Source organism: Condylura cristata, unplaced genomic scaffold (assembly GCF_000260355.1).
Source record: "Condylura cristata isolate star-nosed mole 26May11 unplaced genomic scaffold, ConCri1.0 scaffold00008, whole genome shotgun sequence".
Taxonomy (NCBI): Eukaryota; Metazoa; Chordata; class Mammalia; order Eulipotyphla; family Talpidae; genus Condylura; species Condylura cristata.
This window is the reverse complement of record NW_004567109.1, coordinates 62618413-62633764: the sequence shown is the minus strand read 5'-3', so window position 1 is coordinate 62633764 and position 15352 is coordinate 62618413. Positions and strand designations below refer to the sequence as shown.

Genomic DNA, 15352 nt, shown 5'->3' with positions numbered 1-15352 from the left:
TTTTTTTTTTTAGTAGTTTATTGCAGGAACATATTGCCAGTGGGCAGAATGCGGGGTACCCTGGGATCCCCAAACCTATATGTTCTAAACATGTTCTGCCATCTGCCTCATAAAGATAAACATACTCTTAGAGTGCATAAGTCCTTTAATAGAAAAGAGTTTTATTAGAATTAGAGTGTAATAGAGAAAGAGAAAGAATATAGTTCCCAAATGAAGTACTCAAAGTTACCTCTCATGGGTAAATGCCCAGCTAACCAGCATTGCCCCAAAGTGGGGCCACTGAAGCCCAAAAGCTTGCCACAAGTCTAAGGCACCTTCTGGTAGAGAACTATAAGAAAGGGATAGAAGGGGCCAGGCAAGTCTGAAAATGATACCGGGTAGCAGGGGACCCTAAACTGGCCAAGGATCCACTGCCCAAATACTTTAACAAATTGTCTGGGTTCTTCTCCGACATGCATAATTGCAAGACTGCTCAGACTCAGAAAACAACAACAAAGGCATTTATTTAACAAATGGGAAAAACAAGAGTGACTGAGGCCAATAATGGCCAAAGTCATGTCCAGTACTGTCCTGCACAAAGACCATTTTGATGGCATCTTACCCCCACTGAGGATATGCAGTTCCTCTCCCGAACTACAGGCCACATGTCCAAGATGGCGACTTCCTGTCTCTGTCTTCCTGCCTCTGCCGACCTGGGGCAGCCAGATTCCAGGCCAGGTTACAACTCACACAGACAACACAAGACATAACAGGAGATGCTCCCGGAGGTGCAGGACTCTTCAGCACAGCACCAGGCAAGCGACAGTCAGGACAGCAGCCACAGCCACCAAATGACCTGGCAAAAGGCCTCACACACACAGCTAAGCCAGGCTGTATCCGCAGCAAAACCAGGAAACTTTTCAGTCCTTTGGCTACTTGCAAAGCTACTTCCTCTCCCAATGTTGGCCACTGGCGGCCTCCACCTTCAGAGATCCACAGTGGCCTTTTGCAAAATCAGCCAGGTCCTGGGGCTCAAATCCACGGGCCCCAAAATGCTGAAGCAACTACTTCGGAACCCTACAGCCCAGACAAATAAGGACTTTTCTTCTTTCACTCTCTCTCACTAGCCCCTTCTTTCCTCACTCGATTTCTTCTCCAAGGAGGTCCCTGTTACTTTTTAACATTATCCCTGAGGCTGTTTGTCTTCCCTGCAACCCTTCTAGGGAGGGGCACCACCTGCAACAGTCCTGGACCTCAGTTCCTCCTGACCCCCCCAAGGAAAAAAGCAAAATCAAAATATAAGCCAAGGTGAATGGTGCCATTATTAGTTTCCCCACAGGTATTTCATCCAGGGCTCTGTGTTTCCTTCCATGTCCCTCAAATCCCTGGTACAAGTCCAAAGTGGAGAAGCAAGTGTGGCTTCACATGTGTCTGCTCTGCGAACCTCCTCCAAATCTTCTTTTATTCTCCCCAAGTCCTCTCCTAAGCGTTCTCCCAGGTTTTTTGAGTGTCTCCTCAAGGGTCAGCTCCATCCTTCAACGTATGGGGCAGGGAACCTGGAACCTCCCCTTTCTATGGACATTATATTGTTAAAATATCATGTTTTATTCATCCTTGCCTTATTATCATTTTTCAAAAAGATTTATTTATTTATGCATACAACTGGGGTACAGGTCAGAGGTGTGGGTCGAGAGGATTCACCAGAGACAGAATGGGCAGCAAAGCAGATAGGTTGACTGAAATACACTGCTGAGGGTAGCAGCTGGCAGGTCAGACCACACCATGTGGGTCAGCTTCCTGGCAGGAGATTGAACTGACGCTGCAGTGGCTGGGAACAGCTTTCTAGTGCTGAGCTTTAACCCAATGTGCCACCAGGGAGGATCAATCTCGAATATTGAGCATTTCTAATGTTTAAATTTTTCTCAAGAAAGCAGGCTTCCTCGAACATGTCTTTTTGTTCATACCGATAGCCATTACCGTATTTTTTATAGACGTTAAATTGCTCTGTCATAAAGTGCACATTTAAATTTTCACTTCATGGGGCCCTCCCTGGTGGTGCAACATGTTACAGCGCAGCACTGAAAGCTGGCCACAACCACTTCAGTGTGAGTTCTATCTCTGGTCCTGGTAGTGCTCCATAGGGCGGCAGACTTCTCCTGTCTCGCCCGCTACTCCCCTTAGCAGTGTACTTCGTCAGTCTGCCTGTTCTGCTCCCCACTCTGTCTCTGATGAAGCCTCTCACCCCCCTGCATCTCTGGCCTGTACCCCAGTTCTGTATGCATAAATAACCTTTTTTTTTTTTTAAAGATTTATTTATTTGTGCATACAGAACTGGGGTACAGGCCAGAGGCTCAGGGGAGGTGAGAGGCTTCACCAGAGACAGAGTGGGGAGCAGAACAGGCAGATTGACGAAGTACACTGCTGAGGGGAGCAGCGGGCGGGTCAGGAGAGGTCTGGCTCGCCATGTGGTCACCTCCGGGGCAGGCGGGAATCGAACTCATTTAGAAGTGGCTTTAGATTCTCAGTGCTGTGCTTTAACCCGCTGCACCACCAGGGAGGGCCCTGCATAAATAATCTTTAAAAAAAAATATTCACCTCATGGAACTGTCCTCAAAAGCAGCTGTTCTAATTTTACTCTGCCACCCGACTTTCTAAGTGTTCCGTTTCGCTCCCTCCCCATCCCGAAAGGAGTAGACTTTAACATTCACGCTCCAGATGAAGGTTTTCTCAAGAACCATCACATGAACAGATGATTTTAGTATAATTCACTTCGGCTTGGAGGAGTTTTGACTTGCAGAGAAGACTGACTGACTGGCTCAGGGTTCCTGTCGACCTCTTTGGTTTCCCTTCAACTGTTTGCAAACGGAATGGCGAAGCACACTCGCAGGTCACGTGGCCCTCGGGCTCGTGGGCACCCCCTCGCACAGTTGGTACGTCCTCGCGCCGGCTTCCCCCTGCGGCGCGAGTTGGTTCCGTCTTGTCTGGGGCCGCCCGCGCCTGCGCTCGCCCGCGGTGCGCGTTGCTTAGCTTCGCGCGCGCCCGCCCCGCTCCCGACGTGCCGCGGAAGCCCAGGACCCCAGCCCCGGGAGGAGGGGCTCGACGGCCGGCGCGCCCGAGGCTCGGTGAGTACCGGCCGCCTCCGGCACCGCGGGCCGGCCCTCCGCCATCTCCCCGCCCGCACCGGGGCCTCGGCCGGCTCCTCAGCCGGAGGATCCCCCCGGGACGATCCTCCCCGGACGCTGAGGTGGGCGCCGCCCGAGGCCGGGGTGGGCCTGGGGAAGCGGGATAGTCTTCGCGACGGCGGGTGGGCGCCTCCGGTCTCCTGGGGCAGTCCTCCGGACGGCGGGTGGGCGCTTCAGGGCGCCGGCGTCGTTCTGGGACGATCGGGAGACGCCTCCGCTCGGTAGGGGTCGTCTTGCAGACGACGAGGGGCGCCTGCGGTCCAGGGTTAACCTTCGGGAAGACGGACGGCGGGTGGCCGCTTCCAGATGCCAGGGGTAGCCCCCAGGGCCCCAGAGTGGGCCCTCCGGGATGCCTGAGTGAGCTCCCGGGACGCCGGGGGTGGCCCCCGGACGCCCGGTGGGCGGCTTGGAACGCCTGGTTAGCTTCCTCCCTCTGGTGCCGGCCGGCTTCACTCACCGCGGGGATGCGGCCTTCATCCTCTGGGAACCCCTTCGCGACTTCATGCTGGACACTGAAGTCCCTGGTCCCTGTTCCTCGAGGGCGTGTTCCTGGCACTGAACGTTCCAGTGCCCCGGACAGACGGAAGCTTTGACCCGCCGTCTTTCTGCGCGTGACCCGCTGCCGGGGTCTTCCCAGACTAAGGCTGCAGTACTGGCCCCTGTGCCTGGCTGTTGCTTTACTGGGGAGTAGTCCTTGCTTGCACTAGTTATTTACGCAGGAAAAAAATAAGATTTTCCTTGGGAATCCGTATTTGTCCCTCCAACGGAACAGCTGTGTTTCCCCTCTTTCGGGTGACAGTTTTTTTTTTCCTGGTGACAGTTTTTTAAGCGTTGATTTAATCATCACGATAATCTTAGGAGTGCCATTGTCCCCCTCAGTTTATAGCTGAGGTAACTAAGAATCTAGACACATAAGGGGTAGAACTGGTTTTGAATCCAGGTGGCCCTGCATTTATTTGTAAGTATGAGATACAAGTAACCCCTAGGTGAAAATGAAAGTTTTAGTTTTTCCTGTCTAGGAGGCAGTGCATTGTATTTGAATCAAAGACTTTTTTTTTTTTTTTGGAATGAGACACATTTGAGCTTCATTTCCAATGATAGCCTGTTACTGACTTAGCATCTGTTTGTTGTTCTGATGTGTAAAATCGTGATAAAAACAGTATACCAAAATGGAGAGAAAATCTTGTAGAATCATGATAAAAGTAGTGTAAAATAGTAATACCACATAATGGGAGAAATAACTTCTAAAGCATGTGAAGAACCTAGAACAGTGATGTACCTTCGACTCTCAATAAATACAATACAATAATTATTAAAAGGTTTATTTCTATTTATGCATAGAAGAAATGGGTGTGGGCCAGAGGTGGGGGTGTGTGTGAGGGAGTATTCACCAGAGACAGAGTGGGGAGCACAGGGTAAGATAGGAGAGGTTTGCATGCCACAGTGGGGAGTGATGGCTTGATAGCGCTGAGACTCAACCCCTGTACCAGAGGCCCCTATCATTATTATTAAGGTGTGTTTGGACTCTTTTATTACACACTTATCATAACCTGAGACTGTATAGATTGGGAAATATTCAGTTTTTGTGTGTGCTTGTGCATGTGCACGTATTTAATTTACAAGCTCTTCTACAGAATTGAAATGATCATTTATGTACTCAGTTGATAAGGAGTATTGTACCAAATTTCTTGAATAAGTAAGAATCAGTCATTTTTAAAGCATTGTTAAGATTTCTATGCCCCCAAAGCATTCAGAAAAATTTTGACAGTTTGGTAGGTATTATGTCAAGATTTTAAATTATCTTGTCAGTGATTGTTCTTCAGACAAATCAAGGTGATGGATGTGCTGAAAGAAAATAGTAAGTAATATACCAAACTGGAGATGTCTAAGGGCACTACCAAAAAATGTTACCTGTGAAAGAAATAACAAGTCTCATTATTGGGTCACCTTTTGTGCTTGTACATACTTTTAGAGACATTTTGTTCTGAACTGTCATGATTAAAAGATTGTTGGCACCCAGACTGTTCCTTTTAGTGGAGAGACTCTAAGAAAGCTTTAGTGGAGATATACCATTATTTTAGTGAGTTCTTAATTTTGAAGTATAGCAACTTAAACTAATAGTAGTTGAACTGTATGCTGTTTTGCTTATCTTAGTGGGCTGAATAGGGACTGTTGTTTTAACTTGCAGAGTTACTAGGGGAAAAATGTGGCTAAATCTCAGAAAGCACCAGAATTTTGAATTTGTCTACTGGGTGTTTCTATTTAATGTCTTCTTACTGATGCTTTCTCTGCTGTGATTCTTTGAAAACCACTTGGAGCTACAGGTGGTTCTGTGCCAGGGAAAAGGGATTTTATTTATATATTTTTATAAACATGGTGGTATAGCTACCCTTGCTATCAGTTTTGGTGTGAATAACTCTAGGGTACAGAAAATATTTAATAAGGTAGAAACTATTCCATATGTTTTCCCAAGTCTTACTCATGCTATTCTCTTAGACTCAGGATCACCTTAAGTCTTACTGTCTTCCCTATAGCTTTTTCAACTTACAATAATTTTATTTTTGTCTTTATATAGCATCCAGTATATATATGTACCTTATTTTTATATGTACATTCTATACATTTTTATATGTACATACTATACATCAGATGTCATTTCTAATTAGAAGAGGTGTAAAGAGTAAGTTGTAGAATGTTGTGTATTATTTTGGAGTTGAGAAATAAAGTGCAATGTCTGCCTTGTGACCATGAGAAAACATGTTTCTTCATAATTATTATATGTACTTCTTAGATTTTTATGAAGAGTAATTAAAATATTCACTCAAATGTTTATTTAAACTTTTTTTAAAGATATCTTTTACAGTGCAGTGAGCCAATCTTAACTCCTGCTCCATGTGTACATCCATGTAAATGCCTCCTAAATAAAAATCAAAATGTGGGCCCTCCCCTTTGGCACAACAGGTTAAAGCATAGCACTATGAAGCCGTCTGTAGCCAGCCAGGGAAGTGACCCACATGGTGGACCTCTACTGTCCCTCAGCATTGTACTTCAGTCAGCCTGCCTGTTCTGTTTCCCATTCTCTTTGGTGAATCCTCTCACCCCCGCACCTCTAGCCTGTACTTGGGTTCTGGTATGCATAAATAAGTAAAATCTTAAAAAAAATCACAATATAGATCATTTCCAGTACTACAGAGGAGTCCCTTCTGCCTCTTCTTGCTTAGTATCTTTTTAAAAATAGCTTTATTGAAATCTCATACCATAATTTCAACCACTAAATTGTACTTCAGTGACTTTTATTTTATTTATTTTTAAAAAAATTTCTTTATTTATGCATACAGAAACAGGGTATAGGCCACAGGTGCAGAGGCGGCAAGAGGATTTACCGGAAACAGAGTGGGGAGTAGAATAGGCAGATTGACAGAGTACACTGGTAAGGGGAACAGTGAGCAAGACAGGAGAGGTCTGCCACGCCATGTGGATCACCTCCATGGCAGGGATCGAACTTGCACTGAAGTGGCCACAGCTTGGCTTAGCTTCACAGTGAAGCGCTCCAACCTGCTGTGCCACCAGGGATGGCCTTTTTTTAAATTGTTTTAAAGATACAATACACTGTTAAAGATACTAAATACACTGTTGAAGGGGAGTAGCGGGTGAGACAGGAAAGATCAGCTGCGCCATGTGGGTCACCTCCCTGGCTGGGGATTGAATTTGTGCTACAGTGACTGTGGATAGCCTCAGAGTACTGTGACTTAACCCGTTGTGCCATCAGGGAGGCCTTAAGTGGCTTTTAGTATTTTTACAGTTGTGTAACCATCACAACAGTCAGTTTTAAAACTCCAAAAAGAATACCATACCCTAAACCATCAGTGTCTAATCTCCTTCAGCACTGAGCATCCACTAATTTACTTTCTGTCTTTATAAATACAGAGACATACGAATGGGATCATATAATCTGCACTATTTTGATGCTGGCTTCTTTACTTAGTATGATGTTTTCAATCTTCATGTTGTTGCATTGGCAGTACTTCATTCCGTCTTTTGTGAGATTGCATTGCATGACCATACTGCTTTTTACTTATCAGTTTGTACATTTGGGTTTTCATAAATAATGAACATGGTGGTGGACCTCTCTACTGGTGCAAGGGTTAGTGTCAAAGCTATCAAGCTATCCACAGCCACTGCATGAGTTCAATCCCTGGTGAGGAAGCTAATCCACATGGTGTAGCAGAACTCTCCTTTCTCACCTTCTGCTCTCCTGAGTGGTGTATTTCAGTCTGCCTGCCTGTTCTGCTGTCTACTCAGTCTGGTGAGTCCTCTTACACCCCCACTCCTCTGGCCCCACCCCAGTTTTTCTGTGCATAAATAAATAAAATAAATCTTCAAAAAAATGAACATGGGGTCAAGTTTTTGTGTGAATCTGTGTTTCTCTTGATTACTAACAGTGGAATTGCTGATTGTGGTAACTGTAACCTTAACATTTTTTCTTTTTTGCATAGAACTGGGATATAAACCAGAGGTGCAGGGGTGTGTGTGTGTATGTGTAAGAGAAGATTCACCAAAGACAGAGTTGGGGTGTAGAACATTTATCTGAAATACAATGCTAAGAGGAGCAGCGGCCAAGATAGACGAGGTCTGCTTCCACCATATGTGGGTTAGCTTCCTGGCGGCCAGGGAGGGGATCGAACTCATGCTATAGCACATGATAGCGCTGATTTACCCCCTGCACCATCCCAAAAGTCCCTAGATTTTAGCATATTGAGGAACTGATAGTTTTTTTTTTGAATTATTTATTTATGCATATAGAACTGGGGTACAGTCCAGAAGTACAAGGGTGGTTAGAGGATTCACCAGAGACAGACTGGATTGCAGAACAGGCAGTCTGATGAAGTACACTGCCGAGAGGAGCAGTGGATGAGATACGAGAGGTCTGCTGTGCCATGTGGGTCATCTCCCTGGCTGGGTGGGGATTGAACTCGCTCTGAAACAGGCTGCAGAGGCTTTGCAGAACTGTGTCTTAACCCGTTGTACCACCAGGGAGGGCCCAGGAACTGATAGATTTTGTTTTTCAAAGAGGAGTCACTGTTATACATATCCATCAGCAGTATATGAAAATTCATTTTTTCCAGGTATTTGCCTATAGTTGTTACTATGTATCATTTTTGATTGTCATTCTGAAGGGTATGAAAGGATATCTCATTGTGATATTAGTTTGTATTTCCCTGATGATAATGATATTGAGCATATTTCCATGTGCTGATTTGTCTAGATTTAGAAAATCTTTGGAAAAACATGTACTTGGATCCTTTCACTTTTTTTTTTTTTTAAAGATGGTATTTATGTGTACAGAACTGGGGTATACAGAACTGGCCTGAGGTGCAGGGGTGGAAAGAGGATTCATCAGAGAGAGTGGGGAGCAGAACAGGCAGATCAACGAAGTATACTGCTGAGGGGAGCAGTGGGTGAGACAGGAGAGGTCTTGCTCCATGTGGATCACCTCTGGGGCCGGGGATCAAAATCGCACTGAAGGGGCTGGGGCTGTGGCTAGCTTGCACTGCTACATTGCTGCATCCTAACTCATTGAACCACCAGGGAGGGTCTATTTTTTTTTTTTTAAGATTATTTATTTATGCATACAAGAACTGGGGTACAGGCCAGGTATGTGGGGATGAGAGGATTCACCACAGGTAGTGGGGAACAGAACAGGCAGATCAACTGCAATACATTGCTGAGGGAAGCAGCAAGTGGGATAGAAGAGGGTGCCATGCCATGTGGGTCACCTCCCTGGCTGGGGATGGAACCCGTGCTGCAGTGGCTGCTGTCAGCCTCATAGTGCTATGTTCTAAGCCCTCATGCCACCAGGGAGGGCCCCCTTACACTGGTTTTAATGGTGTTTTTACCTTATTTTTGATTTATGAGTTAAAAAAATAATATTCTTTGTTCAAGTTCCTGATCAGATATGTGGTTTGCAGAAATGTTTCCCATTCTGTGGTTATTTTTTCATGTTCTTGAAATTGTACCCTTTGAAGCACAGTTCTTTATTTTTGAATATCCATGCTTTTGCTGTTGCTTCTAAGAAACCATTATTTAACTCAAGCATGTGAAGATTTATACCTATATTTTCTTCTAAGAGTTTTATAATTCTAGTCCTTAGAAATTAAAGAAAGTTCTCTTTTGTGTTAATATTTGTGTGGTTTGAGGTCCAGTCTTACTCTTCTACATGTGGCTATGCAGTTTTCCCAGTATCATATGTTGAACAGGCTGTTCATTACCTGTTGAAAGATTTTGGCATCCTTGTTGAAAATGAGTTGACTCTAAGATTGAGTAAAACTTTTTGGGCTTTTGTTTAGAGTTCCTGGACTCAGTTCCAGTGTGGATGTATACATATTTACTCCATGTTTCTGTAAAGAATCAAACTTCTGGTGATGGCACACGGTGACTTGGTGATGGGAAACCTGCGGGGATTACAATTGAGATGGAAAAAAAAATGTACAAGAATCAAACTTCTTCATTATATTTGCTCTGTTGATATTTGATGTTATTTATAATAATACATGTTTTAGGGGTGCTATGAATTTTCCCCTGAGGCTCAACAGTATTGAAATTAGGCCTATTAATTCCAGCATTGGCCTCTGAGTGTTCAAATGAAGGAAGAATCACCTCTCAACTTTAAACAAAAAATAAAAATGATTAAGTGTAGTGAGGAAGGCATGTTGAAAACTAAGATAGGCTGAAAGCTAAGGCCTCTTCTTACAGTTAGCCAAGTTGTGAATGCAAAGGTAAAGTTCCTGAAAGAATTAAAAAAAAATGCTACTCCTATGAACACACAAGTGATAAGAAATATAAATACTGTATTGCTGATATGGAGAAAATTTTAGTGGTCTGGATAGATTAAATGAACCATGACATTACTTTAAGTCCAATTCTAATTGGGGACCTCCATGGTGGTGCAGCGGGTTATAGCAGAGCACTAAGTCCAAGTCTAATTCAGAGCAAGACTCATACATTTTGTGACGAATAAATAAAAGCTGCTGGTGACTTTGTTTACTATTCTGGAAATCCTAGAACTCAAATTTTAAGAATTATACTAATTTTCTTCTGTATATTTTCCGTGAATGGAACAGCATAGCCTGGATGACAGCACATGTGTCTACAACGTGGTTAACTGAAAATTTAAGTCTGCTGTTGAGCCATAATGCGCAGAAGAAAAGATTCTTTTCAAAATATTACTGCTAGTTCACCAACTCTGGAAATGTGTGTTGTTTTCATACCTGTTAACATCCTTTATGCAGGAAAGGAGTCATATTTTGAGTTTCAAGTCTTATTGAAGAAGCACATTTTGTAAAGTTATAGCTGTCAGAGTAATTCTTCTGAAGGATCTGGACAAAGGGATTTGAAAAACTTTCTGGAAAGGATTCATCACTGGATGCTCTAAGAATATTCATGATTTATGGGAGGAGGTAACAGGTATTTGGAAGAAACTGATTCTAACCCCCATAGATAACTTTAAGGGTTCAAGCCTCCAGTGGAAGAAATAATTGCAGGTATGATAGAGTTAGTAAGAAAGATAGAATTAGATAGCAACTGAATTGTTTATTAAATTGTTTATTAAAAGAAAGTGGTTTCTTGAGTGCCCTCCCTGGTGGTGCAGTGGATTAATGTGCAGAATTGAGTAGCTATTCAACATGAGTTTCATCCCCAGGCTGGGGAGGTGACCCACATGGTGCAGCAGACCTCTCCTGTCTCACCTGCTGCTCCTCTTAGCAGTGTATTTTGCCAGTTTCCCAGTTCTGCCTCTCACAGTCTCTGGTGAATCCTCTCACCACTCCTGCACCTTTGGCCTGTACCCCAGTTCTGTATGCATAAATAAATAATTATTTAAAAAAAAAGTGGTTTCTTGAGATGGGATCTGCTTCTTGTGAAGATGCTGTGAAGATTAAAGTAGTACATAAAAGCTGATAAAGGGTTTGAGAGGACTGACTTCAATGTTGATAGTTCTACCACATGTAAAATAGTAATATCATCTCCTACTACAGAGAAGCATTTTGTGAGTTAGTTGATGCAGATTATTATTGTCTTAAGAAATTGCCACAGCCACGCTAACCTTCAGCAGCTACTCTCCCAATCAGTCAGTAGCCATTATCATGGAGGCGACACCCCTTTACAACAACAAAAAGTATAACTCCCTGAAGGCTCAGATGATGCATAATATTATTTTTTTCTTTAAAAAACAAAACAGGGCCCTCCCTGGTGGCGCAGCGGGTTAAAGCACAGCACTGAGAAGCTAAAGCCACTTCCGCATGAGTTCGATTCCCGCCTGCCCGGGAGGTGACCACATGGCGTGGCAGACCTCTCCTGACTCGCCCGCTGCTCCCCTCAGCAGTGTACTTCGTCAATCTGCCTGTTCTGCTGCCCACTCTGTCTCTGGTGAATCCTCTCACCGCCCCTGAGCCTCTGGCCTGTACCCCAGTTCTGTATGCACAAATAAATAAATCTTTAAAAAAAAAACAAAAACAAAACAGAGGCCTCCTATATGGCGCAAGGGGTTAAAACGCAGCACTATGAAGTTATCAGCATACACTGCAGCACGAGTTCAATCTCCAGTCATGGTGGCAACCCACATGCCACAGCTGACCTCCTGTTTCGCCCACTGCACACCTCAGCAGTGTACTTTAGTTGATCTGCTCGGTCTGTTCCCCACTCTGTCTCTTGGGGAATCCTCTCACACCTCTGCACCTCTGGCCTGTACCCCAGTTCTTGTATGCATAAATAAGTAAATCTTAAAAAAAATAGCCCCACAATCCCCCAAATGTATTTATTTGATATATTTATCACAAGGGCTCCAGGAGAGACTTAATTTTAAAAACAAATATGACACCACAGCTTGAGGTGGAGTCCTGTCCAGAAACCAAGAAAGGACATTTGAAAAACCAAGGAAGAGACAACATACACTGAGAAGCTGAACAACCTCTCGTAGGGCTCTTGGTTGGAAACTTGCTTGGAGTAAATTTCTTGCAGGTGCTTCTTAAAGGCTGTGGGATTTTTCCTGAGCTTGGCAGCACACGTGTTCAAAGGGCTGTTGATGTTGAGTTCTCCCAGCAGGCTTAGGATAGAGAGCAGGATGGTTCTGATGTTGTAGAGGGCGGGTCAGTAGTCCCTGAGGATGTTCAGGCAGATGTTATCTTGGGTGTCCACATTGGAATGGTAACAGGGTGTGAGGAACTTCACTGTGGGCATGTAGTATGGGAACTCCATGGAGAACTGATACCTCAGTGTTTTGTACACCATGCCAGTTTCTCCATGGATGGTCTCTACCCATTTGAAAAGGTTGTTTCAGGAGAAGGGAGATTCCTCTGTTGCTAGACATCACGAGGGTCATCAGCTAGCTTCTGCTTATCGCCTCTTGCCCATGGGCTCGGTGGAGCCCCTGCTTGACTCCTTTCCAGGTGGCTGGTGGCGTTGCTGGTGGTGGCAGGGTTGTGGTTTTGGGTGCCATCTCTGTAGTGTTTGCAGGGAAACAGTGCTTCATGTTTTTAGAAATATGTTCATTTATACGTACAGAACTGAGGTACAGGCCAGAGGTGTGAAGGATTCACCAGAGACAGTGAGGAGCAGAACAGGCAGATCCACTGAAACACATTGCGGAGGAGAGCACTGGGTGAGACAGGAGAAGCCTGCTGCGCCATATGGGTCACTGCCTGGCTGGGATCAAACTTGTGCTGAAGCGACTGTGGTTAACTTTGTAGTGCTTTAACCTATTGTGCCATCAGGCAGGGCTGAGAAATAAGTTATGTACATTTAAAAAAATATTATTTATGCATACAGAACTGGGTTTGGGCCAGAGGTGCAGGGACCGTGACAGAATTGACCAGACAGAGTGGGGAGCGGAACAGACAGATCAGTGAAGGACACTGCTGAGGAGAACCAGCGGGTGGGTCAGGAGATTGCCACCTCTAGGGCTGGATTTAACTCTCACTGAAGTGGCTGTGGCCAGCTTAGGCCCGTTTAGCAGTGCTGTGTTCCAACCTGCTGTGTCACCAGGGAGGGTACGTATGTACATATTTTAAAGAAAAATTGTCTTGTACATATTTTAAAGAAAAATTGTCTTGTACACAGTAAGCTACTGTGTAGCATATCCCCAAACTTCTTGTTACTCTATTGTGATGTTTGCTTTATTATAGTGAATCTGGAAGCAAGAACCTGTAATACCTCTGAGGTGTGCCTGTATTATGCACTTTTTTGTCGCTTACTCTATGCCTCAGTTCTATGGTCAGTTTGCAAGTTTTGTGTTTTTTCCTGATCCTTTGGTTTCTCAGTATTCCACATATAAGTGAAATCATCCCATTTTTATCTTTTTTCTTCATCCCATTTGTTTCTGCAACTGGCATGAGTTTATCTTTTTTGATCATTGAGTAGTATTCCATTGTGTAGATATACCACATCTTTTTGATCTGTTCATTTTTTTTTTGGGCATTTAAGTAGTTTCCAAATTTTGACAATTGGAAATGTGCTGTGGTAAACATAGAAGTGAAGATTTCCTTTCAGATTAGTGTTTTTGTGTCCTTTGAGTAGATTCCAAGGAGTGAAATTGCTGGATCATATGGTAGATCCACTTTTAATGGTTGAGGAACCTCCACACATCTTTCTGTAGTGGCTGGACCATTTTGCATTCCCATGAGCAGTGTAAGAGGGTTCCCTTTTTTTTTTTTTTTAACCACATTCTTGAGAGCATTTGTTGTTTCTGTTGTTTTATTTATGTACTTTTTAATATGGGCCAGTCTTAGAGGTGTAAGGTGGCATCTCATTGTGGTTTTGATTTGCAATAAGTGATGTAATAAGTGATAATAAATGATGCTGAATATTTTTTCATATGCCTCTTTGCATTTCTTTTTAGGAGAAGTGTCTTTTTAGGTCTTCTGTCCCCCCCCCCCACTTTTTTTTTTTTTGACTAGGTTGTTTTCTTTATTTCTGTTGAGTTCTGTAAGCTTGATCTGATATCAGTCCCTTATTCAATGTATAGTGTGCAAGTATCTTCTACCATTCTGTTGGTTATCTCTTTGTTTTGGCGGCTTTTTTTTTTCTTTCTTTCTAAAAGCTATTTCCCTAGATGTCCCAGTTGTTTATATTCTCCTTTATTTTCCGAGCTTCTGGAGATGAGTCTTTAAAGATATTTCTGAAGTTATGTCATGGATTTTTTTTTTCTTCTCTATATGTTATGGTTTCTGGTCTTGCAGCCAAGTCTTTTACCCATTTTGAGTTGATTTTTGTATGTGGTGTGAAATAGTAGTCTAGTTTCATTCTTTTGTATGTCGCAGTCCAGTTTTCCCAGTACCATTTATTGAAGAGTTTTTTCTTGTTCCAGTGTATATTCTTTGCTCCTTTGTCACAGATTAGTTGACCATATATTTGTGGTTTTAATTTCTGGACTTTCTGTTTGATTTTGTTGGTCTGTTGTCTGTTTTAGATACAAAAAAATTAAATACCTGGGAGTTACCCTAACAAAGGAAGAGAAGGAACTATACAAGGACAAGGAAAAATTTAAAATAAGAGATTTTTTTTCATGCATTTTTAAGTGTTCTTGCTATATATTGTATATCATCAGCAAATAATGATAGCTTTACCTCTTTCCTTATTTGGATGCTTTTATGTCTTTTTCTTGCCTGATTTTGCCAAAATATTTTCTATAGCAACTGCAGAATTTTATATTCTTATCAGTAGTATATGAGGTTTTCAGTTCCTTCACATCTTTGCTAACATCTTTTTTGAAGAAAGTTTTATTGTTGTATTGGTGTGTGTGTGTGTACATATATATTTATATATGTACATATATCTCATTCATCCATTTAAAGTATACAGTTGAAGATAGATACTTTTATAATGTTTTCATTACCTCACAAATAAATCTCCCTGCTGCTTAGGGATTATCCCAACTATCTAGAACTACTTTTTTGCTATTCTGGATCTATTTCATAGATCCAGAAATCATGATTTCATAACTGAAATCATGTAATATGTAATGTGTGGGCTTTTGTGACTGCCTTCTTTCACTTAACATGTTTTCAAGATTCATTTATGTTATGGTGTGTATCAGTATTTGATTCCTGTTTATTTGTAGCAGGTAGCAGTAAAATAGATTTTTGTATATTGACTTGTTTCCTGTATTTCTGAACTTGTTCAATAGGTAATTTTTTTTT

At 43.0% G+C, this 15352-nt stretch overlaps 2 protein-coding genes and 1 pseudogene across 3 annotated transcripts in view; 1 reads left to right on the top strand and 2 right to left on the bottom strand.

Annotated features, from left to right (window-relative positions):
• LOC101632256 overlaps window positions 1-1953 on the bottom strand; it is a 9582-nt pseudogene extending 7629 nt beyond the window's left edge.
• Window positions 1954-2706: 753 nt separating this feature from the next.
• LOC101632031 (serine/arginine-rich splicing factor SR45-like) lies at window positions 2707-12537 on the bottom strand. Its single transcript, XM_012722141.1, is given in 3 exon segments — window positions 2707-3841; window positions 12109-12492; window positions 12494-12537. Coding segments are annotated over 3 exon segments (1563 nt in total).
• UIMC1 (ubiquitin interaction motif containing 1) overlaps window positions 3026-15352 on the top strand; it is a 117283-nt gene continuing 104956 nt past the window's right edge. The window contains exon 1 of one of the 2 annotated variants that reach the window (XM_004679254.2): window positions 3026-3101. The gene's annotated coding sequence lies outside the window, so the exon portion shown is untranslated. Of the gene's footprint in view, window positions 3102-3127; window positions 3224-15352 lie in introns of those variants that run through there. The other variant, XM_012722750.1, reaches the window with a different exon arrangement.